The 27,309-nt window shown below is 42.5% G+C and overlaps 1 protein-coding gene across 4 annotated transcripts in view; it reads left to right on the top strand.

Annotated features, from left to right (window-relative positions):
• The window catches only part of ZDHHC2 (zinc finger DHHC-type palmitoyltransferase 2), a 1,080,498-nt gene that overhangs the window by 390,073 nt on the left and 663,116 nt on the right, over nucleotides 1-27,309 (top strand). For all 4 annotated transcript variants that reach the window (XM_069631585.1, XM_069631586.1, XM_069631584.1 and 1 more), the window contains one exon: nucleotides 8,215-8,309. In XM_069631585.1, the coding sequence (XP_069487686.1) occupies nucleotides 8,215-8,309 (95 nt within the window). The remainder of the gene's footprint in view (nucleotides 1-8,214; nucleotides 8,310-27,309) is intronic.

The following is a 27,309-nucleotide window of genomic DNA, read 5'->3' as shown; positions in this document are numbered from 1 at the left end:
TCACCCAACCTGTGTTGGTACTTATTTATCGACCTCGGAAGGATGAGTTGGTCTTGCCGGGATTCAAACCTGCAACCTGCAGATCACACACATCGCAGCAGCGAACGCTCAACCTACTGAGATATCTTACCGGCTATAGTAAAATGAGCAATTACATGTCTGAATGTTCTCATGTCAGAGCTGAAATTTAACAGTAGGCCAGTACATCTGCAGGTCTGCTTCAAAGTTGGCCACATGTCAAGCCATCCGTAGATGTACTTTTTAGGCTTTGGAGGTTGGCAACATGCATACCACTGGGAGTGTTCATAATGCTGTATTAAAGAATTTAGATTAGCGCAGTGAATGCCGCGCACTCATACGGCAGCCGTATTCTGTGCACTCTTTACCTCATTCATGCACACAAACACCATGCCAGGGAGATAGGAAAGATAGACACATTACAACAAAGCATTAACTGTGGCACAATGAAATCCAGGGATTCTTTATGGGCTATGGTCAAACATGTCTACATTGTACACAAGCTTTTAGGCACCAGGATTTTGTCAATAATGAGACATTATTTGTCACTCCTATTCTTTCTGATTTAGGGTCACTGCTCAAGGTGTTACACTTGTGGAACCCCCTGTTTTTTTAAGAGGCCTGAACAAGAAAGCCAGCCACTCCAGAAACAAAATGCCACATGGTGCTGGCCACAGCCAAGAGCTTCCACTTATAAAAAAAAGGTTAAAATAAATAAATATCTTTTTTTTTTATAGGGGTAGCAAGGGAGACCACACGGGTAGCAAGGGAGACCCCCAAATGATATCCCTGAGGTTTCCTAAGGCACAATGGCGTGGTAACTTCTTGAGGTTTAGATTCAAATTATTGCATAAGAGAAATATTGTGTGTGAGTAATCAGCTTCCTAAAGAGTTGGCCTACTGTCGCTTTTGCAACACCATGCAACACCATGGGCCTCATTACACGGTAGGTGGTAAGGGTTTACCGGTACCGGTAAGGGCACCGGTACCGGTAAACCCTTACCGCCTTACTACGAGGTCCCTTTGTGGGACCCGAACTTAACGGCTGGTGTAGACCAGCCGTTAAAGTTGGGACCCGCAAAGGGACCTTGGTGCTAATTATGGTAGCGCAATTTATGGGGCGAAATGGGAATGGGGAAGGGCCATGGAGGAAGGGGGAATTACCGCCCCGCCAACCTTGGAATGGGGTGGTAATTCCCCTTTCCTCCATGGTGGTACCGGTATGGTACCGGCGGCAACCATGGTGCTAATAGCACCATGGTTTACTGCCTTCCGTGTAATGAGGCCCCATGACTGAGATAGAAAACCCAAAGCACATGGTTATGAAATGTCCTGCTCCTCTTGCACTTTGAATGATGCATTTTAAACAATTGGTACCTAGAGCGGATTGTGGAAAATGTATGGTATTGTATATTGTATGAGAAACATGTATCGACTGCCTTGCAGTACTTAGATTCCTCACTAAATTAAGGGCCTGATTCATGGAATTGATTTACAATGGTGCAATCCCATAGGAAAGCGTTCCACAGGCCCTACATCCTTTCAATGATGAATAAATAGATTTTAATCAGCATTGGATGATGGTTATGGAATTGTTACTTGAGATTTTCTTCTTCTACATTTAATGTTTGATGCAAGATTTTATCCATTTGTCAATTTTGGAATACTTGTTACATTTTGTAGGAGGTTAATATTTTTTTAACCATATACAACACATTATAAAAAAAATCGTTTTTAGACAGTAAGCTTTGCAATAACGAAGGTAATGGTACTAGCCACATGCTCAATGAAATACTCATGATGATATCACCATAGATAAACGCACCGCTTTAAAAGTCTCGTAGATATGAAAATTGCCTGCTTCATTGTAATTTTCTGTTATTGCACAACTTAACATTTGAATATCTCTGGGCTTGCAAAATTGCTCCTGGAGAAAAATTACTTGTTTAACTGCATCCATCCTAAACATTTGTTTCCTCTGCTCGATGGGAGACTACAAGAACCACAATGCAAAGTCATGCAAGTATAAAAATCATCCTTTAGGTTTTCAACAATCAATTTCTATTCTTAAACAGATGCAACCACTATGCTGTGTAAAGTGTGAAAAGCAGCAAGACCATGGATGAAGCACATTGTGTAGTGTGCGCACACAATAATGTGTCTCCTGCTTCACATACTCTGCACAGTAGCCCTGCCATTAGAGTGCAGCTATCACCCACAATAAAAATCAGTTCTAACTATACACATAATGTGTCTCCTGCTTCACTTACTTTCCACAGAACCTACGCCATTAGAATGCAGCTATCACCCACGATAAAATTGTGTCTAGCTGTGCACATAATATCTCTATACTCTCTAGATTACCTCTCTGCACCCACCCACATGCCTGCTCCTCATCGGGTGGCTAGCAGGGACTTGGCCACCCCTACCTACTTTTGTATTGGCTAAAATGCACACACGCATTCTATAACTCTCTGACAATGTTCCCATACTCGGACTTTGGTCGTATAAAAGCGTTCAGCTTATAGCGTGTTGAGACCATACCAGTGGTGAAAGGCGTTATACAAATGACATTTACATTACATTACATTTGAAGCAATAGTCTGCCCTTATCCATTCTCGCAAGAAAAGTCAAGGGCCCTCATTACGACCCTGGCGGAGAGGGGTTTACGCCAGCGTAATGCATGGCGTACCTCTCCGCCAGATTACGACTTTCCGTAGCGCCATGGTGATTTTTACGCCCGGATTTTCCGGGCGGAATAATCCATGGCGCTACGGGACCTCTTGTTAATTACGCCACCGTAATCTACGGTGGCGTAATTAACGCCTTCCCCACTCCCATTATACCCTATGGGGCAAAAATGGGAATGGGGAAGGGTAAATGGGGATTGGGGACTTACCGCCCCGCCAAGGTCGGAATGGGGTGGTAAGTCCGCCAACCCCCATGGCGGAGTTGGCAGCTCTGCGCCATGGTCCATGGTGCAAATTGCACCATGGACCTCCGCCAGGGTCGTAATGAGGGCCAAGGCCTTTTATATGTAAATGTGGCCTTATGCTCGTAGAAAAATAGCATTGAGTTCAGCTAAAGACTTTGATGTTTTCTGGTGTAGGTTTGAAAAGGAATAGAAGAGAGGGAAGTTGGAGTGAGAGAGGAGGTGTTTGAAGTAGCCTGTGTGTGGTAACTATTGAGCTGTAGTAAAAAAGGTCTGTTAAATAGGCGAGGTGAAAAGGGCCGAAAAGGCAAGGCTAATATCAACTGTAGGGGTATTGTGCTCTATTGTGGCATCTTTGGTCAGCTGAAGGAGGACCTGTTCCCTGCTCTTCCACCCCCACAGAACAGAAGCAGAATCCACAATTGCAAGAGCACAAAGAGTGAAAAACCATGCCTTCAACTACTCGCCGGAGCCAGAGTGCACACATATAGAGGCATACCACCATGGCTTGCAATGCAAAGATAGAAACGTTTAATGTTTAAGTTATTCAAATGTCAAAACTAAGCTTCAGAAAATAAATTAAAGACACCTATGCAATACTTCCACAGTGTTTTAACAATAAGGAAATGTGGAAAAATACAGGCGGGTGGCTAGAATGTGGTATAGATACTGGTAGATCTTATCAGGGGAGCTTCATTATCAACTATTTACCTGGCCGCCCTTTTGCAGCACATATCTCAGCAATTTGAGTGATTGTGGCTAATAACCACATGTAATGTGTGTACAATTCAATAAAAACCAGCTAGTATGAACTTCCCTCCAACATTTAGCAGGTCAATAAAGGGAAATCTAATAGAAACCGATTCCTAAAAACGTAGAGTTAGTGAGCACACACCCGTATTCACCTCAACTTTTCCGGGATGGCTTTTTTTCACAGACCACAAGTCCCATTAACATCTTTAGCCCTTAGTACCCAAGAAAATATACAAGACGAGTTACAATTAATAGTTAATAGAACTGATCCCTGATAGTTGCCATGAGATTTAATCGAGAGAATCCTTAACATATTTACTTCATACGGACCACATCGACACGTTTATTTCATTTATAAATAATTGTCCCCATTAGGAGTGATTGCACTACCTTATCGGGATATTTGAACAGTATGCACAGGAAGTGTGAGCGCTATCAAAATGTTCATATGCATTGCATTGCATATCACACATCAACACATTTTCCTGTATTGCCAAATTATTTACTCTTAACTTTTTACCCTGCATTATACAGTAGACGTGCTGTCATACAGCACCCTAGTAACTGGTATGCTCTTTGACTGATACCTTTCAATGCCTGTATTTGTACCATCAATTTCTACGAAAATTCCAAATTAGATATTTCTGCAGTCAATTAACCAAGACTCTGGATAGCACAGAGCAGGTACACAAATCCGAAGTCCACAAAGCTCTGTTTTTGCTTTGTTCTCCAGCTCTCTGCTATACAGAATATCAACATTTAGTTATCCATCATATTTTGTTATCCAGCATTGGTGTAGATGACAGAGCTTTTACTGTGCCTAGAGTATATAAGTCTCATTATTGTTTCATTTAAGCATGCCACCTCTTCTTATACTGAAGTTGCAACTGGGACATCTTGATTAAATTAACAAAACAACAACAAAATGATCATCCATGATCTCAATAGCATTTGGCATGATCTTAGTTTCTATAGACGAAGTTGTATCTATCCATCTGTGTGTGAAATTGTCCTATCACTGAAGGTAGCTTTGAATGCATCCCAGGTATGAGAGGAAGAGTATCTGTTGCTGAGTACCAGTTTCTATAGACGATGTTCTATCTTTCCATGTGTGGGTGAAATGGTCTTATCACTGAAGGTAGCTTTGAATGCATCCCAGGTATGAGAGGAAGAGTATCTGTTGCTGGGTTCCCCTGTCAACTTTGAATTAAACTAGAGGTACTGAATGTAGGATACTTTGAGAGGGAAAAGTTAAACCTTCATCTATTCAATAGTTGTAAGAAAAATAAACATGGCGAACCTTGGCCATTTACACCGCACAGGAAAAAAGTTGGATATTTGTAATGACAAAATACATTTTTATTGGCTGGATTTCAGGAGTTTGCTTTCCTGCATTTCGTTTACTCTTGTTGAGTTTTTCTTTTCAGCACAAGGTATATCGAGAGCCCTGAAAATAGTTTATGTTTTTTTTAACAGATAATTGCACCATTTAAAAAACCTAACATTGTTTTAAGAATGGCTGGCCTTATATAGTTAACAGTTGCTTAGGAATTTTACAAAAATGTGACATTATTTGTAAGCAAGTTAAATCAAATTTAATTACATTTTTTGAAAAATTGCCACTCTGCTACTTGATGTGAAAAGGTAGCTATGGTATATAGGAGTTTTAAAAAACTTGGATTCTAGATGGCTTGTTTATGGGTGTTAACCCATTCCAATATAAAATAACTTTCATAGGATTGCTTCAGAGACAGGGTTTTTGCAGTGAAACTAGAGCTCCACACACTAGGTGCAATATGTCTGGGTTTTCAGATGTTGTGATATAATGCCAAACAAGATGCTCGCTCCTCCTCCCCACCTCCCTCCACCCCCCTCCACCCCTGGTTCATAGACACACAGCAGCAAGATTCATTTTGTGCCATTATATACCTGCAGAATTCACATTTTAATTCCAACCACTTCTAACATTTCATTTGTATAGCAAAATGTGATTAATTTAAAATGTCTTCTGAAACATTGCCATGGTTTGAGAATGGTATCATTCTGAACCCATAAACGTTTATACAATAGATGTGTTGGCAAAAATCTATCCCGACTTTTAGTGAAATGAATGGCGTCTACATTAATTAAAAAAAACACAACCATTGCACTCTGATGGAATACAGCATTCAAGTTAATGTTAACATTGCCAACCAAATATTCCTATATCCTGAGTTATCCATGTGACCTGGTAGTGGTATCAACAATGGCGATTATCATTTCAATCTTTCAAACTTCTAGTCCTGTATTGGGCTACTTGAATTAAATCAGGATGATAATATTTGTTCATGGTGATGTGAGGCACGAGAAAAGAACAGCCATCTTGCTTGTACTTTTTCACCTTGGTGATTTTAACTACTTTCTTACACTACAAAAAAACCATTGGGGAGAATATTATGTGTTAATCATTTGATATTGAAAAGAAATGTATAATCTTATTGGCATTGATGTGGTGTTTGACCATACAATATATCATACAATATATCAACCTGATAAAATGAATCAATAAATAGTATGACATACCCAAGTAGACACAGATGAGATCATCACTGTGCTGCCAGACACTCGGTATGTAAATAAGCGATCACAGAAGATTAATCATGACTTGCAAGAGCTTTGCAACCGAAACCCTCAAGTTGTTCCTAATGATGTATCCTATAGAATTAATCTGCTCTCTTGGAATAGTAGAGCATTTAAGCACGTAAATGGCAAGGGTCCTTCTTTGGCTATCGTCAGGAAGCATGATTTTATCCTACTGTAGGAAACGTGTTGTATGTAGGATCCCTTATTTAAGGGTTTTAATTGTATTATGATCCTAATTTCAAAAGAAAATGAGAGAAGACACAAAGGGTGCCTATCAATTGCGGTGAAAGAAATGTGTGTGATACTCCTTGTGGAAATGCCTTAGCAGGTATCATCTCAAACCAAAGAAGGGACGGTAGGAGTAACCTGTGAGTGATTAATATCAATGACCCTCCTAGTAGAAGGCTTAACATGAGTCTTGAAGTTTTTATTGATTTTGAATCTTCCTGTTTGGAATTCACATGATCCTAGTTCAATCATCTTGGTAGGGAGTGATTGTAATGCAAAATGTCTGATATATGTTGATGTTATTGCTCCTTCCAAAGAGGAATGGGTTTCTAATTTGATTCCTGATAGCTCGAAGGCTACAGAAACAAACAAACAAATGAATGGATTGGTTCAGAGTTTGGTCTTTGGCAGTTAGTTATGCTAAATGGAAGAAATACTGTGGATGTAGGTGGAGAATACACTTTGGGCTCCAGATTACTTATTTATTAAGTATAATAATATAAAACAGTGGTTGAATTATGTATTAAGGAAAACTCTTTAAGTGATCGCTCCATTAGTATAAAAAAGAAAGCTCTACATTTAGAGGGGAAGCCGAGATAACCTACTGAGTTATTCGACTTGGTCCTAATAAAGCATCTACTTCTATAATGCTATCCTCAAGTTGGATATGGGGGACATTGAATTTTCTGACTTTAATCAGAAAGTAAATCCCTCCATTTTTTCTTGGGCTTCAAAAATCAGGTAACAGTTTTCTTGGAGAAGATAGGGATGGTGACACATTATTATTCCTGAGTTTCGATAGATTTGCTAGCAGTCTTTACGGTAAAGATTAAACAGAAGGCATTTTAATGGAACTGGGATAATAACTTAGTTTTGCTGCCTGACAAAGAATTACTTTAGGAATTCCTAAAGATTATCCCCCAATGTATTAAACCAACATTCTATTCCAAAATATTTCCAGATAAGTTGCTAAGATGCACTTACATGTGTTTTAGATGGCAAGTACTACCTACACTGGAACTTATGGGGCCTAGACTGAAGATGCTAAAGGGGAAATGTTTTTCTAGAATATGTAAATCAAGATGAAAAATACAAAATACTGGTTAATTCATTGTGTATGTCAGAAGGAGAGAATATTACAGTATGTGAAGTTTGTACATTGTGTTGATTCCTTAGACAGTGATATGTTTGAAGCCATTGTATGAGTGCAATGAAGTGTCTCTCTCAACGGCAGTATTGAAACATCTAAAGAAGATGTCGATTTTAATCATTGGAACCGAGAAACGAATTCATTTAAGATGAACTGTATGTGATTAAATGAATTTAATGAATTTGAGGAATTTAATGAAATTGTTAAATCAGACCAACTTGGTGAATTGGAGGAAGTGGATCAATTTGAGTAACATAATGTATATAGTAAACTTGATGATTTTAATATGGATACGTTATAGTTGCTTATTTTATAGTTATTGTAATGAAATCCTATGTTTTTTGTAAACTATAAAACATTATTGATAATAGATATATCAGTAATCTTATTTTGCTTTTCCAAGAATTAAGAGAGATTTAATTATTCCACAATTGATCTCAGAGTCTGCATGGTGAAATCGGATCATTTCTACAGATGTAGTTGATGTCCTGTTTGTTTTCTTTTTCACAGTTGTGTGCCTGATAGCATATCACTTCTTTGTCATCCTGTTCCTGTGGTCCTACTGGCAAACCATCTTCACACACCCGTTGAACCCAGCCAAGGAGGTAGGTCAGTAAATGTTGGCCAAGAAAATGCTTTGAGTGCAGCATTGATCTATTACTTTTAGCACACAGTTTACCAGTAATGTTTAAATTATGGTACATTGAATAGATTCAAATAAATGTGAATGTGAAAAACCTAGTTTTCTAAAGTTGCAGTAAATGAAAACTAGCCACATGGCGAGTCTACCAATTGTGTATGATCATCAGTTGTCAGCATTGGTGTATAATGCTATTCAGACTGCCTTATGGCTGAAATATTGTTCGTTACCATGGGTATTGTCCTTATGCGCCAACTGGTACTTCAAAAAAACGGTCAAATATTCTTCAGTTTTTCTCTCAGTCTCTTTATTTTGTCAAATTTCCCAATTGATAATTGTTTCCAAATTTCACATTCAGTTAGTGCTCATTGTGATTCCATTTCCCATGTTGGTTCATCTCATTGTGTCTCTCTTCATGTGTTTCACCACCTTCATACAGTGGCTCATCAGGAGAGATTTCTAAAACAATAATCACAACACAAATCAGCATCATCATCATTACAACAAGCCCTCTAATCATAGGGTCTTTAAAGGCTTTAAAGATGTCATAAAACTTAAAGGTTAACCACTCACCCTTACACCAATTTCAAATAATGTATTGAGGGAGTTTTGTACCTTTTTCCATTTTTTCAATTTTTTATATTGTTTTTGAAATATTAGCTTTTTTCTGACACATTTCATTCATTATTATTGCAAGTGATTGCTACAACATAGTATTGAAAAGTGCACCCCTGCAGGAACCCCTTTAATAAATGCAATTTCTGAAAAAAATAAAGCAGGCTTTAAAAGTAAATATATCTTTATCCTTAGTGAAACTCACATGTCTACGTCGATACCAGTATTCTGTGCGCTGTGTATCCATGTCTGTAGCGCCTCCTAAATCACTTTCTTCTGTCTTACCGAACGTGTGTATAGGCAGATCGTGTTAGTCTTGCAAAAATTAATTCTCCATGCATAGTGGCACACCTATAGGTTACAGTTCCGAATTCTATTACAATTGCCCTCATTACAACTCTGGCGGCCAGAGTTGCATTTTTTCCAGCACCCGTGAATGGGCAAGAACCGGGTCATGACGAGTTAGGTGGATCCGGTACTTGCCCATTTTCGCGTGCCAGAATCAAGGGCCTCATCATCCCCATTATGCCCCATAGGGCTGAAAGGGGATGGGGACGTCCAATGCACCGGCACAATTCTGCATGTGCTGGTGCATCAGACGTGCTCTGCTCGTGGGTGCCGTTAAACCTGCCAGGAAAAACCTGGCGGGTGAAACGGTTCCCGCGAGCAGAGCCCATAGTATGGCGGTCCAGGAAGTACGGTACCACCATGCTTACCGGTACCGTACTTCCCAGACCGCCATGCTCGTAATGAGGGCCAATGTGTCAGAAACGTTATGCAGGCCCTCTGTCTTTTACTGTCAGGAGGTGGTGGAATCGGAGGCTGTCAAATGTTTCTTACACCATGCTGCAATGAGACCGAAAGAGCGGGGGTGGGAGGCGCCCTACTGATTGTTAATCCTTCACCGTTCATTAATGGAGTGCATGTTTGTGTATTATTTTTGATTTTATGTGTTTTTTACATCAGTAATGTTACAGAGATCACAGTACACACGTGCTGGTAATATTGTCAATGATTGAATACTTGAAAACCGGATTGCGGTATGATTTCAAAATTGTGAATGCAACATGATTTGATGTGTGTTTCGTACCCACGTGTATTCCCAGGACTCGCCATAATAATGCTGCTGTCAACTCACTATATCGACCAATTCCAGAAAGATGTGCATTATATTTCTGCTATTCGAGACTGACAGATTCACTTTATCATGAACGAATAATACTTTCAAGTCCGGACTTCTTTTATGTTTACAATTGATATTGATATTGATATTTTATTTTTATGGCGCTCGTACACAAGTGTTTCAGAGCACGACAAGGCAAGGGAGGGGAACAGGGGAGAACAAAACAGCGATCTTACTAGGCCCAGTGACATTGAGAACACGCAAGTGCATGGCAGAGGGGGAGGGGAAAAGTGCATGGAAGGGGGAAGAAGTGGAAAGTGCGAAGCAGAGGAGAAACAGATAAATAACAATAAATAAATAATAAAGGCAACAAACAGTGGTAGTGCAGCCAGCAATTTGTAAGTGCTAGGTTTAAGGCAGCAGACAGAGTAGGTCTGATAAGTTCAGGAAGAAAAGGGGGGGCTGTATGAGTACAGATACAGACCCCAGTGCAAGAGGTGGCCTGGAGGCAGTGCGGGAGGGTGGCAGGGTGAGCAGGTACCTGGGCCCGGAGGACAGAGGGTGACCCGATGCACGGTTCCGAGAGAGAACAATCAGCAGGGGAGAGGGGGAGCGAAGGCAGAAGAAAAAAGGAAGGTATTGAGGTGCTACCGGAACCGGAGATGGTTCTCCTCAAGTTTTAGAGTGGCAGTGAGGCTGTTCCAGAGGGAGGCCCCAGCCGAAAACAGAGATCTACCCCCAGCACGTTTCTTTGAAAAACAACTGACCCTGAGGGAGTTGGAGGTAGAGGAGCGAAGAGCTCGAGAGGGGAGGTATTTGCGGAGGGATAGCTGAAGGTATTTTGGACCCAGGCCCCAGAAAGCGTTGTGGACAGTGCAGAGGGTTTTGAATTTAATCCTTGCATCCACTGGGAGCCAATGGAGAGATTTCAGGGCTGGAGAGATATGATCCCAAGGCTTGAGGCCAAGGACAAGTCTCTCAGTCCTTTTCTGGATTAGTTGCAGAGGGCGGATAGTAGAGGCAGGTAGATTTAGAAAGAGGCTGTTACAATTGTCCAACCTAGAGAGAAACAGTGCTTGGGATACCATGAGCTTCTGGGGGAAGGAGAGGAAAGGCAGAGTACCTCTGAGGAGGTGCAGTAGGAAATTTGACTTTTTAGAGACCTCAAAGATGTGGGCGGAGAAGGAAAGGGTGGAGTCAAAGATGATCCTGAGGTTCTTAGCCTCGCAGGTGGGGTTAGGAGGAGGGCCAAGCGAGGCCGGCCAGAGAGTAAGGGGAAAGGATGGTGAAGGTGTGCTGATGAGGAGGATCTCCGTCTTGCTGGCATTCAGACAAAGATCATTGGCGGCACACCAATCTTGAATAGCAGTTAGGCAATCAGAGATGAGAGAGGGAGTGGAGGTGGCAGAGGGCAGCCTGAAAAAGAGTCATCAGCCTAGCACTGGAAATTTCAGCAGAAAGTGACAATGCAGTGGGCGAGAGTTTCCAGGTATTGGTTGAAAAGCCAGGGCGAGAGGTTAGACCCCTGGGGGACACCACAGGTAGAGAGGAAGATAGATGAAAGGAAGGACCCAAGTTGGACCTGGGAGGGTCGATTTGAGAGGAAAGAAGTCAGCCAGGCCAGAGCCTGATCAGTGATACCTAGGTTTTCACGTAGACAGTTGAGCAGGATGGAATGGTTCACCGTGTCGAAGGCAGAAGAGAGATCGAGGAGGATGAGGACAGAGGGAATGTTAGAGTCAAGGTTGGAGAGCAGATCTTCACGGATGTTCAGGAGAGCAGTTTCCGTGGGAGTAATGGAAATTGGGCAGTAGTTAGCTGGACAAGAAAGATCAGCTGTGGGTTTCTTGAGAAGAGGATGCACAAAGAAGTGCTTCAGAGGGGAGGGTAAGGATCCTGAGGCAAAGGAGTGGTTGCAAAAATCAGCAAGGGCCGGAGCGAGGGTGTCAATGTGGTCCTTGATGGTTTTAGAGGAACAGGGATTAACCTGTTTTGACAAGACTTTCATAGATCGGTCTTGTCTAGTAACCTCGTCAGGGGAGAAAAGAGGAAAGGACGAGAAGGATGGTGGGGTGGTGGCTAAAGGAGGGTCAGCAAGCACAGATGGAGAGGGGAGAGGAGGGATGTGGGTGGAGATGGTGGACAGGATGTCCTGGGTTTTTTAAATGAAGTGAGAGGCAAGGGCATTGCAAAGAGCCTGGGAGGCAACAGGAGGGGTAGAGACTGCAGCAGGGTTGGCCAGCTCCTTGCAGATTTTAAAGAGTTCGGCCGAGTTGTTAGATGCTGCAGAGACACGAGCTTGAATGTGGACTCTCTTCTTGGTGAGGACAGAGAGTCGGTATTGCCTTTGCGGCAGGCGACAGGCCAGTTTGTCAGAGGATGAACGGGAAGTCCTCCATTTCCCTTCAGCCGCCCTACACTTACGTTTAAGTTTAGCTAGGTCAGAGTCATACCAGGAATTGCACTTGGCTTTGGACTTCAAACGGATCCTCATGACAGGGGCAAGAGCATCAGGCGTATCAGAAATTGAAGAGTAGAGAAGAGACAGTGCTATGTCAGGATGTGAGACAGCCAAAGGTGGAGGGGGGGAGAGAAAGTGGCAGAAAAAGCCTCAACTGACACACACTTCATGGCCTGGATGTCCAAGAAGGTAGGTGGCAGTGTTGGGGTAGGCTTGGCTTTGGGGGGAAGAGAGGGAGAGATAAGAGAAGAGGAGGGAGTGATCGCTCCAGGAGAAAGGAGTGGTCAGAGGGATGAGAGGGGGAGGTCAGAGGAGATCAAGACATTGAGTGTGTGCCCTGCAGAGTGAGTCGGGCCAGAGGGGAGGATGGACAGGGAGAGGTTGCAGAGGTCACAGAACAGTACAGAGGAGGAGCAAGGAGAGTCTAAATGTATATTGAGGTCACCGAGGAGGAGGAGTTGAGTGGTAGAGGCCAGGACGGAGGAGGAGAGGTCCGCTGACTCAGAGAGAAATTAGGTGATTTGACCAGGAGGCCGGTAGATGGTAATCACAGTAAGAGAATGGGAAGGCGAGAGAGAAAGCCTACAGACAAGGCATTCAAAAGAGTAGTAGGTCTGAGTGGGAATGATATAGGCAGGAATCCTCTCAGGAAAGATCAGGGCTACCCCCGCACCGGACCGGGAGCTTAGATCGTGTTTAACAGTATAAAATAATTGAAAACATTACAAGAACCTGCATGCACACTGTTTGTCTATTACCTGATCAATCAAAATCACATAAAATTTGCATCAATAGCAAAATAAAAATGAAAAATTGCAGTGCTCATTTATATCGTGCTACATGCCGGAATCCGGTTTCTAAACATTCAACCAGGTTTCAAACCCGGGCTGCTCAGCATTGGTATCCGTAGAAATTACTGAATCCCCAAAAATGAGGACGACATGACATGACTGAATTATTTGTGGCTGAATTATTTCGAAATGTGGGTAGATTTTTATTACAATATAGGTGTGGTGTGGAGTAATGGTATTAGTTAAGGTAGGGGGTCTGGGGAGGTGCAGGGGCTCTCCCCCACATTATTAAAAAAGAAAAAAGTGCAAACAATGAGTAGGAATTTTGCTTTTTCGACCCAGGAAATTCAGTCATTTCTCCATTGTTTTTTTTTTAAATGTTAATTCATGGACAACCCTGAGCATTGTTTTGGGTGTTGCACCTGAGCTAGCCTGTAGGCCAAAACAACGTATGTATGTCTTATTTAGGTTCTGTATAACAAATGATACTCATACTCATATATCACAATAAAGCAACCACACTTTCACACCATGGGTAACTAGTACCTTTTTTTAAATAATTATTTTTCAGTAAGGTCTGTCTTTTTAATGCACTAGAATGCAAATAAATTGCTTAAAAGAATGAGAACACCAGGACAGGGGAGTCAAGGATCATTCGCAACTAAACAATAATGCCAATTCCGATGCAGGGGGCAGACATTGATATTGAGGAGAGGGGGAAATGTAAGAGTCCGTTGCAGCTAAACCAGGTGGTCAGTTTCCAGATCCGGACTAAGATAGAGGCCGAAGAAGTAATTGAGAGCATCAAGGTTGATGCTGTGCTCAGGGTAATTTACATAAAGCCTGGGAGCCACATTCAAGGATTAAGGAGACGACAGAAAGGACAGCAAAAGTAACAAGAAGCAGATCGTTTCAGGGCCGTTCAAAGTCATTCAGCGCTAAACTGGGCAGAACACATTCAAGATCCAGACTTAGGGTGGGGGGAGCGATATAGCAAGAAGCTCAAGAATGGTTAGGAGTGAGGATCCTTCACAGATAACCACCAAGTCTGTTCAAGATTAAGAGGGGGACAGGAGTGGACAGTACGATGATCAAGAAGGGGTATGAGTCGGAGTTGGTCACAGCTAAACCCAGGGGTTGTATTCCTGATCCACACTAAGAGGTGGAGAGGAAAGGACAGTAAGAGGCTCAATAAGGTCTTGGGGGTGAAGTTTATTTGCAATCAAGCCTCATGGACCACATTCATGAGTTAGACTGGAGCTCATGGTGAGAGGCTCATGAACAGGATAGAGGGTCAGAATCATTCAGGATCTGTCACAGCTGAGCACAGGGTCCTGTTCCCGATCCAGAGTGAAGAGGGCAAAAAATAAACAGCCGCTGGGACGAGAAGCCGTGAGAGTATAGTTTTTCATGCCTAAGACTGGGAGTTGTATTCCAGTTACAGAATAAAACAAGGCAGGAAGGGATTGTGAATTGATTACGCAGCGGCCAGGATCATTCACAGATAAGATAGGGGCCCACACCCCAGTGCAATACTAAGAGGAGGGGCAGACCACTGAGAGTGAGATGATTAGGCCTCAGCAGGGGGAGTATGACTATCAACTCTGCTCATACGAATATGGGAGCTGAGGTAGGTGGATTATTGTAGCGACAAATAGAGAGCCTACAAAGAGAATGAATACATATGTGTATATGTTATGTTATGTTAATGTTATTTATACCATGCATTGCTGCCATTTTAACGGTCGCCAGCCACTTTGCCGGATCGGAAAAGAAACAAGGAAGGGGTGGGTTTGTTAGTGATGGGAGCGGGCGAGCGCAGGAGCGCTTTTGCTGTTCTGTTGGTAGTTGCAGTTTGGAAAAACTGGTCACTGCGTGTGGAGCATGCTTTTAAGTTTTATTGGTTGGTAGGCATTCGGGTTTGTGAGTCTGTATAGGTTTTGTGTGCCTGTGGTGTATGGTTGGAATTGAGCATGTTGGGATTGAGTGAGTTTTTGAAAGAGCTGTGCCTTTCCAGTATGATTTTAGAGTTGGTTGTTGCATTTGGTAGGTGTAATGGACTGTATTAATAGGTTAATAGGGTAATGGTAGGAAGGGCGATCCTTTTGCTGATGCATAGATTGTTTGGTGTTTAAAATGAAATTCCTTGTGTGTGTAGATGTTAAAGAGTAGTGGTGACCTCTCACCACTACTCTTTAACATTTACATGACCCCCTCATGAAACTCATCAATGGACATGGTCTCACTTGCTTCAACTATGAAGATGACACACTAATCAACCTATAAAGGTAACTATTGACATGTGGGTAGAATATATATGGGAGATGTCAATTGAGGAGGGGCACACAGTTGCCAGATGTTATTTGGGTTTTGTCTTCCCTGTCAATGTTCATGCTAATGCTAAGGCATATGTGACTTCCCGCCCCATCCCTGCCCCTCTTCACCCAAACCTCACCAATTGCAGATTCTTTTACTGCATTGTCAATCAGCTGCATACCTCATAGGCTCATCAGAAGCCTGTGGTATGCAGCTGATTGACATTTGGGGAAACAGGAACCTGAACCATGGCCCAGCAGGGGATCAATCACTGCCCCCCTGCAAGGTCCCTGCACATCACCACATATCCCTGGAAGCCTGCACGGGCAGGCAAAGTATTGCTCATTAATCTGTTCATTTCTTGGTGCTGGGTTGTTTTGGGCTTTTTCTAAACTAATAGAGCTTTTTTTTAAGCACCTCTGTAGAAGATAGGGAACCATGATCAGATTGGATGTCTATAACATACATAGACACACTGCTCCAATCAAACACATACACACACTCACATAAATACTGCCCCACCAACCAGCCACTGCCTCACACATACACTGCCTCCTTACACACTGACTCCACTCACTAACTGCCCCAACACTGCTCACACAGATACACACATATACATCCCCCCACAAGTACTGTTACACAATGCCACCATGAACAGTGCCCCATACACTGATTCATAGACACATTGTCACCATCCCCCCACACCCTCAGATATGCACTGCCCCACCACACTTACCCACGCAGCCCTCCCACACAAACAGTGACCACCACACACTTCCTTCACACACCTACCACTTGTACACTGGCCACACTCACACCCACTGCCCACACACATGCACACTGCTCCGAAAACAGTGCCCACTCACACACACACACACACACTGCAATGACATGCACGTTGCCCCTCTGCCTCTCTTTCTCCCAAACACACACACGCACACAAACTCTGGTCTCCAATCACAGACACTTTCCATACACACACATTGGCCTCATACACCAGGCCAACATTCCAACAAACTGCCCTCTCCACACTCATACCACACATGCACTGTCCACCCACACTCCTACCACACACAGTTCCCTAATACACACTGACCCCACTCACACTGCTGCCCATACCCACTGGTACACAATACGACCATTAACAAGGCCCCCACAAGCACTGCTCTACGCACACACTGTCACACACACCCACACAAACAGCCCTTTATAGCTATATGAGATAAGGCATGCAACAAATGCTGAATGGGTCTTGGATCTTAGAAGCAAGTGGGTGCTGGAGAGTGCCCTGAGGCATCACTCCTTTCTCATGGCGGGACCCTTTTTGGCCATGCAGACTGCATCCCTGCTCTCTTGCCTTTAACCTGTGGGCCTGTATAGCTAAAGAAGATCCCTTTTGTGTCCTTGCTCATGATTGTAACCTCCCAATATGGGATATAGTTCTACTATATAATTGTGATGCTCTCCTAAACTTTCAGAGGTGGCTTAACTCCTTCAGAGTCATAAACATAAATGAATATCGGAACTCTAGAGCTCGGAAGGAAGGCATTAATATAGACAAGAGGAAGAATAACTGAGGGGCAACGCATTTGTCTTGAAAGCAAGACAAAAGAGCACAAAACAAGTTTGAATCCCGATCTCGTGCTTAGACACCACTCCTGGAATGAGGCACGTTATAAATGAACAATTACAATAATCATAGCGGGATCTATTCAGATAAACAACTGAATCTTGTTTCCTGGGCCAAAATGATTACCTGATTGTTTGCAAGTGGCATATTATTGCTTGTGCAACACTTGCATTTTAATGCACAAATCTGCCCATATTGTCCACGATTCTTAGTCTTAATCATTTTAATAATATTTAAAGATATTAAATATTAATTTAGTTTGTTCATCAAACAGAAAAATTCAAATTCGAAAAGATGTACTACAGTGACTCAATTATCACTTGTAACCTAGTGACCAAGGATTTAATCCGGGCATAAAGAAAAATGAGATTATCAGTAAAAATCACGTTATCTCCCTTTGACTAAGTTGTTCATACTAACCTGCTCACCTAGCCACTTTATACCTAATGCCATATGGTATACTAATCCCCAGGTTTCCAACTGTGTTGATGCCTTCTGGGATTTACTCTCTTTGTCCCACAGTTCATTTTCCCAGCTGTGGTTTTGCTCATTAGCGACCTTGTGCATTTTTACCCCTAGTGAGTCTTGCTCCATGGTATAACACTGTGGTTTTGCCCCGGGTGCACAGTGCAAATAGTGCCCTGTCATGCTCCCCGATTCCCAATGTAATTGGTGGGACGGGCTCCTACATATTGCACATTGATCTTATAACATGCTCATTTGTTCCTAGAGATGCCACCAGGACTGTTCCCCGCTATGGAATCCCGACTCTCTTCATGAACTATTCTCACCCGCTGTATACTTGGCACCCATTGCTGCAGGCTCCCCCTCACTCCCATCCAGGAAAGGTTGCTGCAATCTGTCCATGGCAATAGATACCAGCCCATATCAGGTTTCCTTAGGGCATCTCCTCACAAGTACCTTACCCGAAGGGCACCACTACTGATGATCGCCATGGCCACAGAGGATACTTGCTACAAGTTGCCCATTAGGCCCTCCAGTAACCTCCACACCCGAACATTCTCAGCCTCTATGCAGAAACACACCATATGCCTATCAACTAAGCCACTCACATATGGCACTTGAATAACCCTCCCAACAGACATTAAAGTATGCACCCCTATACCATCAACTTAAGCACCAGAATCTTGGCCAATGCATCCTATAGTGACAGGGGCAAACAAGGCTCCCCGTACAGACAAATGCTGCTATGCTCTCGGCAGAGAAACCCTGGAAACCTGCAAGCAGATCTCAGAGCTCTTCCATCTGCATGCATGAACACAACCGCAAAGCTATCTTGCATGTTTCCTTTCTTCTGACTAACCACCGGACCCTTTCAGATCTTTGATAGTGCATAGGGACCATGTAAATGTCAGCAGTGCATGGTATCAATCCCACTAAAATAGCATTATTTGAATATGCAAATTGGCTGTTCTGGTAGGAATAGCAATAGCTGGTAACACAATAATGCAATTGATGGACACACCAAAACAGGGACATGGAATAACCTAATTCTCAAAGAAATAACAAGTCAATTTCCACCTCTTTCAAAGTGGCCTAAGTCTGGTTTGGGATGTGGGTAACCCAGCAGGAACACATGGGTAAACATTGTTCCCTGAAGGTAATTCATATTCACCAAAGTTTTACTTCACTGTCAGTCACACATTTTAAAATATTATATGACACTATTCACCTTTCCATGTTAAGTTTTTTTGTCAGAGAATTGCGGGTCCATTTGCACATGCAAAGTGTGACAGGTGCAACATTTGCATGCCGCATAGGAAATTCTCTGTGACGCACCATGCGTGTGCAATGTGCACATGGTCACCAAAAGCGTACATTCCTCCCACTGCAATATAAATGGGCAATTGGGCTCCTTTGCGGTCTGCACCATAGTATTAAACATGGAAACAGGACTGCTCCTCTTTGGAGCGACCAGGTGCACGCAATACAACTCCTTTAGCTGTTTAGGCCTGCTGCAAACCCCACGGAGAAGCAGCACATTACAGGCATCAGCTAGATTGATTGCAGCGAACCGTCGAGCTGAACATTATCCTTACGTGCCCCAGCTCAAGAACTAAATTAAGTCCTATCGGGACATGCATGCTCAAAAAGAAATATATCTTGAAGACATAAAACCCTTTGGGATCGTTAAAGAGGTAACTGAACATTACATTTACTAAGCCATTCAAGCCTGCAGGCAGACCTTCCTTAATGAGAATTCAGCCCCTCATGAAGCCCATTAGAAGTGCTACACAAGCACTTTGCCTCCTGACAAGATCGGAGAAAAGGTGCATTGCCTTGCACCACCTGCTACCATACCTTGCTGATGTGAGCATGCAAAAACTGGTCCTTTTGAAATTGAAGGGGAAAATTAATTGCACGTCCTCAACAAATGCAAAGGAAATTACTATGGACCTCATCACGAGTTTGGCCTTAGCACTTAAATGCAGCAGTAATGCTATTACCGCCGCATTTAAGGGATGGCCAAATCATGAGTTGGGTGGAAAGTTTGGAATTTACTTCCAGCTTTTTGCTGGAGGTAAAATACTCCAGTTTCCGCCCGTTATTTGGCACTATTAGCGTGCCGGTAATTGCGCCAGCGCTAATAGGGTCCTCAACCCCATTGGGTCAAATTGACCCAATGGGGAATGGGAACTTACTGCAGCACCGCTACTCGGACCGAGTAGCGGTAACGCTATTTGCATTGACGGTATACCGCCAAGGCTCTGATAGAGCCCTAACAAAATTATGAGAACAGAAAACAAGAGTTCATAATCTTAGTGATGTTGGCTTTTGTTTAGGCACTGTAAATGACCTTGTCAGGCATTCATCATTTGCCTGCTATGATATACCTAAATCACTACCCAGAAATTGCAGAGGTGGGGTGGACGGTAAAAACATGTCTTGACAGCACAACAAAGGCCTTTGTAGTAATACACACCCTTTTCTTTCCTTGCCTCCTAGAAGTGCATGCACTCCACATCATATTTTGTTATGGGACTCTTTTTTGAACAATGCTTGTTTGCATATTGAAGTATGCACACAGATGTATTTATTTTATTGCTTGGAGCAGCAGAGCACTTTCTAAAGGGAGGGTGCCAGAATTGGGCTTGGCCTTTTCTACAGAAGTGCAGTATTGTTGGTGGAGGGAGGGGGGAGAATTTTCTTTATCCTGCAGATATTGTTGAAATAACCAAGTTTTAATGTTGCGCAGAAATGGTGGTTGGGGTATTTTGTTCCTCTGACGGGATTGTGATCCAGATGGTCGGGGTGAGGCAGGAGAAGAATTGCTTGCAAGTCTGCTTTTTACGGGCTAACTTAGACTCCAACCTTTTTTATCGACATATTTGGGAAACAGTGCTCAGTCTAGTCAATTTGCTAAGTCCTCCATATAAACATGAGAGCAGTTTGCAATTGATGGCTGCACCACCAATTAACCAAAACTTAGAAAGATACACAACTACATATATTTACACTTAAAGAAACTGTAGTTAATGGGACATTAAGGCACAAAAACTATATGTTACAATTAAAGAACACTGTCCTCGTTGCCAGTCAAACGTAATGCCTGTAGAGCCCAAGGAGTCAGAATAAGGTGTGGTTACTGTATAATAAAATAAACCAACACTGTCCTGGTTACCACCCAAACCTAACGCATGGGGGAAGCTGAATGAGTTTGAATAAGACATCGTTAAAAGAAATTAACACTGGCCTGGTGCCACCCCAATGTAATGCAAAGCCATGGGCATGAATCCCAAAGAGTCAAAAATGTGTGGTTATAACAAAAGAAAGGAACACTGCCCTGGTTACCCCCAGATGTCATGCACAGGGGGGAGCCCAATGAGTCAGAAAAAGGCATGCATAAAATAAAAGACTCTCCTGATTACCAGCAAAACATAATGCATAGGGGGGGGGGGATGACCAAGGAGTCAAAATAAGGCATGGGTACGATAAGAAATGAACACTATCCTAATTACCATCCAAATATAATGGCTTCTTCTCGTTTCTGCTCCTTTCAGATCCTTGCTCCCTTACATTGGAACTCCCCACCTTTTTCTACCCGTTCCTCCTCTACCTATTCCTCCTTCCGCACCTCATTGAAATCACTCCTTCTTCATTCCCCTCCCTGATCCCCTTCCCCCCTCTAACCCTTCTCTCCCTCCTTCTAGTACCCTTCTCTCTGTTCTCTTTATCTTTCCCCTTCTCTTCTAAAATCTCCCTTCTTCATACTACTCACTTTACTCTACTCGCTCTCACTCTTCCTTCCTTCCCCACCCCCCCCCTCCTCTTCTTTCTCAAATGCAAATTGTTCTACATACTGATTCGATTTTCTGGTTTGACTCATGTTTACTGTTATTGCTTCTACTGTTCCATGTTTAATGTATTATTGTTGTTAACTGTAAAGCACCTTGGATTAAGGCGCTATATAAAACAATAAATACAAATACAAATACAAACGTGCAGTCCTCCACTTCTAGCTCAGAGCCTGGAGAGTTTGGCAGATTACACATTTGCTGACCTTTACCCCATAATCTGACAATATGATTGCCTTTCACTGCCACACAGTCTTCTCATTGTCTTGTTGCAGTAGCTCATCTATTATCTTGCACAGATGTCTAAAGTACAAGTAAAAAAGAGTTATTCCAGCTACATAGCAACATTTATGTGAAATAGATTAAAAATAGTAACATTTTGGTCTACAAAACATGGAACATGGCTGATGCTGTTAGGCATTGAAGGAGAAGCAGGTCCTTTACAGTCCTAGCAAGTAAAGTAGCTCATGAGCTGCAATGTACAATGAACAACTGTACAGTTGTCTTCAGAACGTGGTCTTTTAAATGTGCTAGAATGGGAAGAGGTAGGGTACACACGGTGCATAACAGTATAGAGCTTAATTGTGTTATTGAGTACCATCTTAAGTACAGACAACAAGACGTGGGGCCTTAGTCAGGGCCTGTTGACATTTTCATCCCAGGCAGATTGAAATCACTCATGTGAAAATGTGTGAGTACCTTGCAAAAGGCCATGTGTGGTACCGGAAACTCTCCAGGGGGCAATGTCTATCATGTCATTGGGACGCCCTGACCCAACAGCAACCTATACCTGAAAATGAAATGGGATATGAAAGAGTGATACTATAGGAGTGAAACCAAGCAGGATATAACAGAATATACACAAGTATTCCCACAAACTAAGCATTGGCATGCTACAATCTCATTACAATGTACATTGCAAAATGAATTGCCGCTACAAGTGTGTCTGTTTCTGTTTATGGATAAAGCTTTCACCCCATACTGCCTTTTGAACAAAAGCAACAAGATAAAACTGAAAAAAAATAAAAAGCACACAAATCAGTTGTTGTATGAAAATGTCCCCTATAGAGAGGGAGCTAAAAGGGAGCTTGCTCCAAACCTTCATAATCCTTGATCCCCTACTGCCTACAAAATGTTTTTGTTTCATTTGTCAATGTGCCAACCTGTGCTTACTTTTCTGCCTTCCGTTTGGCCTTTTTGCCTTGGTCACTTCAGGTTCTGTTCTCCTGAACATAGCAACCTTTTACAGTTTTGTGAGGGTGTTTGTGCCCACAATATCTGTCACCATTCCCACAGTAAAGTTATGAAGCTGTGCCAACAATATATGCCAGCACTGCCACTGTAAAGAATGTCCATGACGCTTGTACCCAAAGTATACACAATCACTGACACTGTAAATCTTTGGAACGCTGTAGCTGCGCCCACAATACATGTCCACATTCTAAAATGTCCTGGGAATAGCTTCAAAGTTTGCTTACTCTATAAGTTCTTCCTTTCAATATACTAAAAGAGGTTGTCTTGCAGACTTTGGAAAGGGGTAAGAAAGTGCGCATATCTAATGCCCACACTCTCATCACTTTTCACATGCAATGTCATACCTGACCTTAATATATATTGGAAAAATGTACAGTAGTGGTGTGTACCACTACTATACCATATTCATTACCACCATCAATATGAGAGTGGAAAAGGATTGAAAAAATGAAAATTAGAAATTTACAGCAGCTAGTATTTCTAAAATACAGCAAGTGATATTCTAAAAGGCACCACTACTGGGATTGTGGTATTTCTGTGATTGGGTAGATATTTTTTAAATCCCTCCAGCAATGGTGGGAGTTCACCCAAAACATGTGCACAGACTGGAATGAGGCCCTAATGAAGCCTTTTTGCTGAAGCCAGAGTGAATATGCAGCACATTCATTGTAGAAAATAGAGAGCACTATTTTATTCTTAAAGCAATCACCTGAGAATGATATGTTCAAAGCTCTCAAGGCAACCCACACCAGGTGCTGCTGATAGTCCATCTTTTCCTGAATCTTTATTTGCATACTGGGACAATTTTAAATAAAGCACTACATGCAGGAGCGGCACGTCCATAATGGGTGAGGGGGCATTGACGGACCTATACCCTCGCCTATTATGGAGGAGCCATGGTTTAAAGGAATAGTGTGCTCAAAAATTGTGTTGTTTTAAATGATAGGCAATGATCAAAACATATATTAAACATCTTTTTAAAGAAAGTTCCTATGTAAAAGTTTGAGCAAATGAATCTGAAGTGTTTACTTGGGGGCATCCATTTTGTGATTTGAAGCGGCCTCCTCTGTGCATGTTAAGCTCTGCTCTGGCGGCACTAATCAAGCAGCAAAAGCCCCCTACTGGGAGCTTTTGCTTACTGCACCCAGAGCAGAGCTTAACATGGAGAGGAGGCTGCCTTCACTTTCATTTTACGTGTTCTGTGCTCCCCAAGCCCATGGAAGCACAGAAAACGTAAAATGAAAGGCAGAGCAATTATAAATACTCTGCCGGATGCCAGCGAGGTATTCATAATGGCCTGGACTTGCCAACAATAAAAGGTGCAGCAATTATAAATACCAGGTCGTTGTATTTATGATTGCAGTGGTTAGAAAACCACGGAAATCATAAATAAAACGTTGTTGTATTTATGATTGCAGTGGCCCATGAGACTTAAAGTGAAAGCCGCTGCAGTTATAAATACAATGCAGTCTTATTTATAATATCTGTGGTTTTCTTTCTAAGTTTCCCGAGCTGGGAATCTTAGAAAGAAAACCACAGCATTTATATTTGTATTTATAAATGCTGGTACTTTTGCTTTGAGTCTCCCAGGCTCCCCCGGTTCATGGGAGACTCAAAGCAAAACCTGCTGCAGTTATAAATACAACACGGTTGTATTTATAATTGTGGCGGAGCCCGGGAAGCTTAGAAAGAAAATCACGGCAATCATATATACAACTCGGTTGTATTTATAATTGCTGTGGTTTTCTTTGGTATTCAAAGAAAAAGAAAAAGAAATGCACTTACCGGCAGCAGCCTTCCTGCCTGCATTCTCTGCTCTCTGGCAATAATGAAGCAAAAGACGCTGTAATATAAGCTACCAATAGATGGCTTTTGCTTCATTAGTGCCGCAAGGGCAACGATTAACACAAGCACAAGACATTTTTGGGTTTGAGCATCATTTGCTAAACATTTTACATAGGAACTTTCTTTAAAAAGATGTTGAATATATGTTTTTGATTATTGACCACCATTTAAAACAATAACATTTTTGAGCACACTATTCCTTTCAACTGTCAAAGGACCTTTGGCAGTTTATTTTCCCTAGTGTACATTTACAATGGACCATCCAATGGTGGGGGTGCTTTTCTTCCCCAGCTTTGTGTGGCCTATTGGGGATGCAGGCTGGGTACTGCATGTCTGAATGTGTGAGAAGGTCCTCCTGCACCTCTCTACACATCCAGACTCAATGGGGCACCTGTCAAAGTGGCATTCCTGCATGCATGTGCAGGAACCAGGAAGCGCTCTGGGTATAACGCAAGCATGATATGTGTTATGACATTTCTAGACTGGCATTTTAGTGTAGACAGTCTATCCATTTCCTATTATGGCATGATTGTTTTTACTGGGCATCTATCTATGTTAAAGCAAGCATGATACGTGTTATATATGGCTAGACTGCATTTTGGTGCAGCCAGTTTAGCTATAATATCTTACTGTGGCATGGCATTTTTGACTGGGCATCTATGATGAAGCAAAGGCTGAGGGGTTTTCGGGCCTGCGGAAGCCCCGAGCTGCTGTCTACGGTCTGCTGTCCTTGTTTGCCAGTGGCCCACCCAGTATGAGATAGCTGCAGCTGGTGAGGTGAGGTTGGTGTCTTGAACGCTCCCCGCCTGGCCTGAATTTTGTAGGAGCTGTTGTGCTCCACCTATTTCCGCTTGGGCCACCTGGGTGGATAAGTTGTTTTCTGAGGAGTTGGTATAATTGAGTTAATTGTACAATATTGCGCGCCACTATATGAGCGTGGGTGTTTAAGGCATGGACGGTGTGTTTGTGCCCTTTTTTGGCCCACAATGCTTAGAACTAGGTTGTGCGCTGTTAAAGTGTCCACTTCCCATTTGAATATTACTGATATTAAGTCGCCTAAAGAGCCTCTTTAGTCAATGACTTGTTCAGGGACTGGGCAACTAGCCCTATTGGAATCTATCACCATGTCCGGATGTGTAACCCTGACTAATAGTCGGTTGTCACTGGCACTTGCAAGGAGTTCCAGGAGAATACAGCGTCTTCAGGAAGAAAAAGGAGAACAATGGGATGAAGATAAGGGAGCAACAATGGTTATGTTTAGAGCTGATGGGGAAGTGCATAAGAATTAATGTATCCATCAGAAGAATGACTTGAACCCGGATAAAAAACCTTTAGCAGAAAGTTACCTGACAAACTGCACCCCATTAGTGGCAGCAGTGGACAAAGCATTACAATCACCAACTAATAGTATGGATAATGTTATTGCTCAAGTTCTTACACAGACACCTCGGTTGAATATTAAGCTTGCCAAGGGGGAAAGCAATCGGGAGAGTTGGCAAAATGTTAAGGAAAGGATTATTTCTGACCTTAACCAATGTCAAAACAGCCTCAACTTCACCTGTTGGGAAAATTCTTGTGATAACATTGGGGCACAAACACCCCCATTAAGATAGACAATCAGTGTCAAACAGATGAGAATATTGCCCAGGACTATCCCCTCAGGGTGAGCATAGCTTGCCAAACTTATGAAGTAGACTGTGAAGACCCTGTTAGGGAGGGTGGGGAAGGCAATACCCATCTGACCCCCGTGATGGAGGATATCCCCAAGTAGTCAGTAAATTCAGGGCATGCTGGTAAATCGCTGCCTGGAAGAACTGGGGGTACCACAACTTATACCAGGAACTCTAAGGCCACCCTTGTTGGGAAGGCTATTCATAATAAAAAGTTGAGCATGCCTCTGATTCAGGACTCTAACCTAAGGGGGTGTATTATGGAAAGCAGAAATGTTATATTGACTCATGTTGTTAGACCTGTGCAGTGGGAATCTAGGCAAGCCTTAAGAAGTAATGTCTTCCACTGGTTGCCAGCAAGAATAGGGTTTAGATGTATTAGAATGCAGGATCTTAGATTCCTGTGAAGAACACAAATCAAGGATTGGACCACAGACAAAATGTTAATTGTGTTGTAGGCTGTGATTAGAGTAATCTCCCTGCATTCTTGAGCCATTGCAAAACCTTTCAGGATTACCCTCTCACCTCTAATGTTAGAATTATTCTGGATGATATATGTTTTTAGTGGTAATCAAAATGTTTGGATCTTGTGCCTCCATGCGCTATATAAATAAAATCAAAATCAAACATGATAAGTGTTAATATGTGTCTGGACTGGCGTGCATTGAAGCAGCCAGTATGAAAATGTTTTCTTATTGGGGCATGGCATTTTTAATAGCAAAGCCAACAGAAGTATGTAATTGTGTGCGGGCACTGGCCAGCTTAGACATTCTTTCTTATGGTATAATTACTGATTTTATCCTGGCATACATAGGTGCAGCCAGCATTGAAATGTATGGGTACAGCAAGTGTGAAAATATTTTTATACTAGCATATATTATGGGGAAAGACATCATGAAAATATGTTCGGAAATGCTTGTGTGCACTCTTGGTGACTTGCATCT

The sequence above is a fragment of the Ambystoma mexicanum genome, chromosome 6q (assembly GCF_040938575.1).
Source record: "Ambystoma mexicanum isolate Mex_15411 chromosome 6q, UKY_AmexF1_1, whole genome shotgun sequence".
NCBI classification, from domain to species: Eukaryota; Metazoa; Chordata; class Amphibia; order Caudata; family Ambystomatidae; genus Ambystoma; species Ambystoma mexicanum.
Note: the sequence above shows the minus strand (reverse complement) of the source record. Positions and strands in the feature narration are given on the sequence as shown.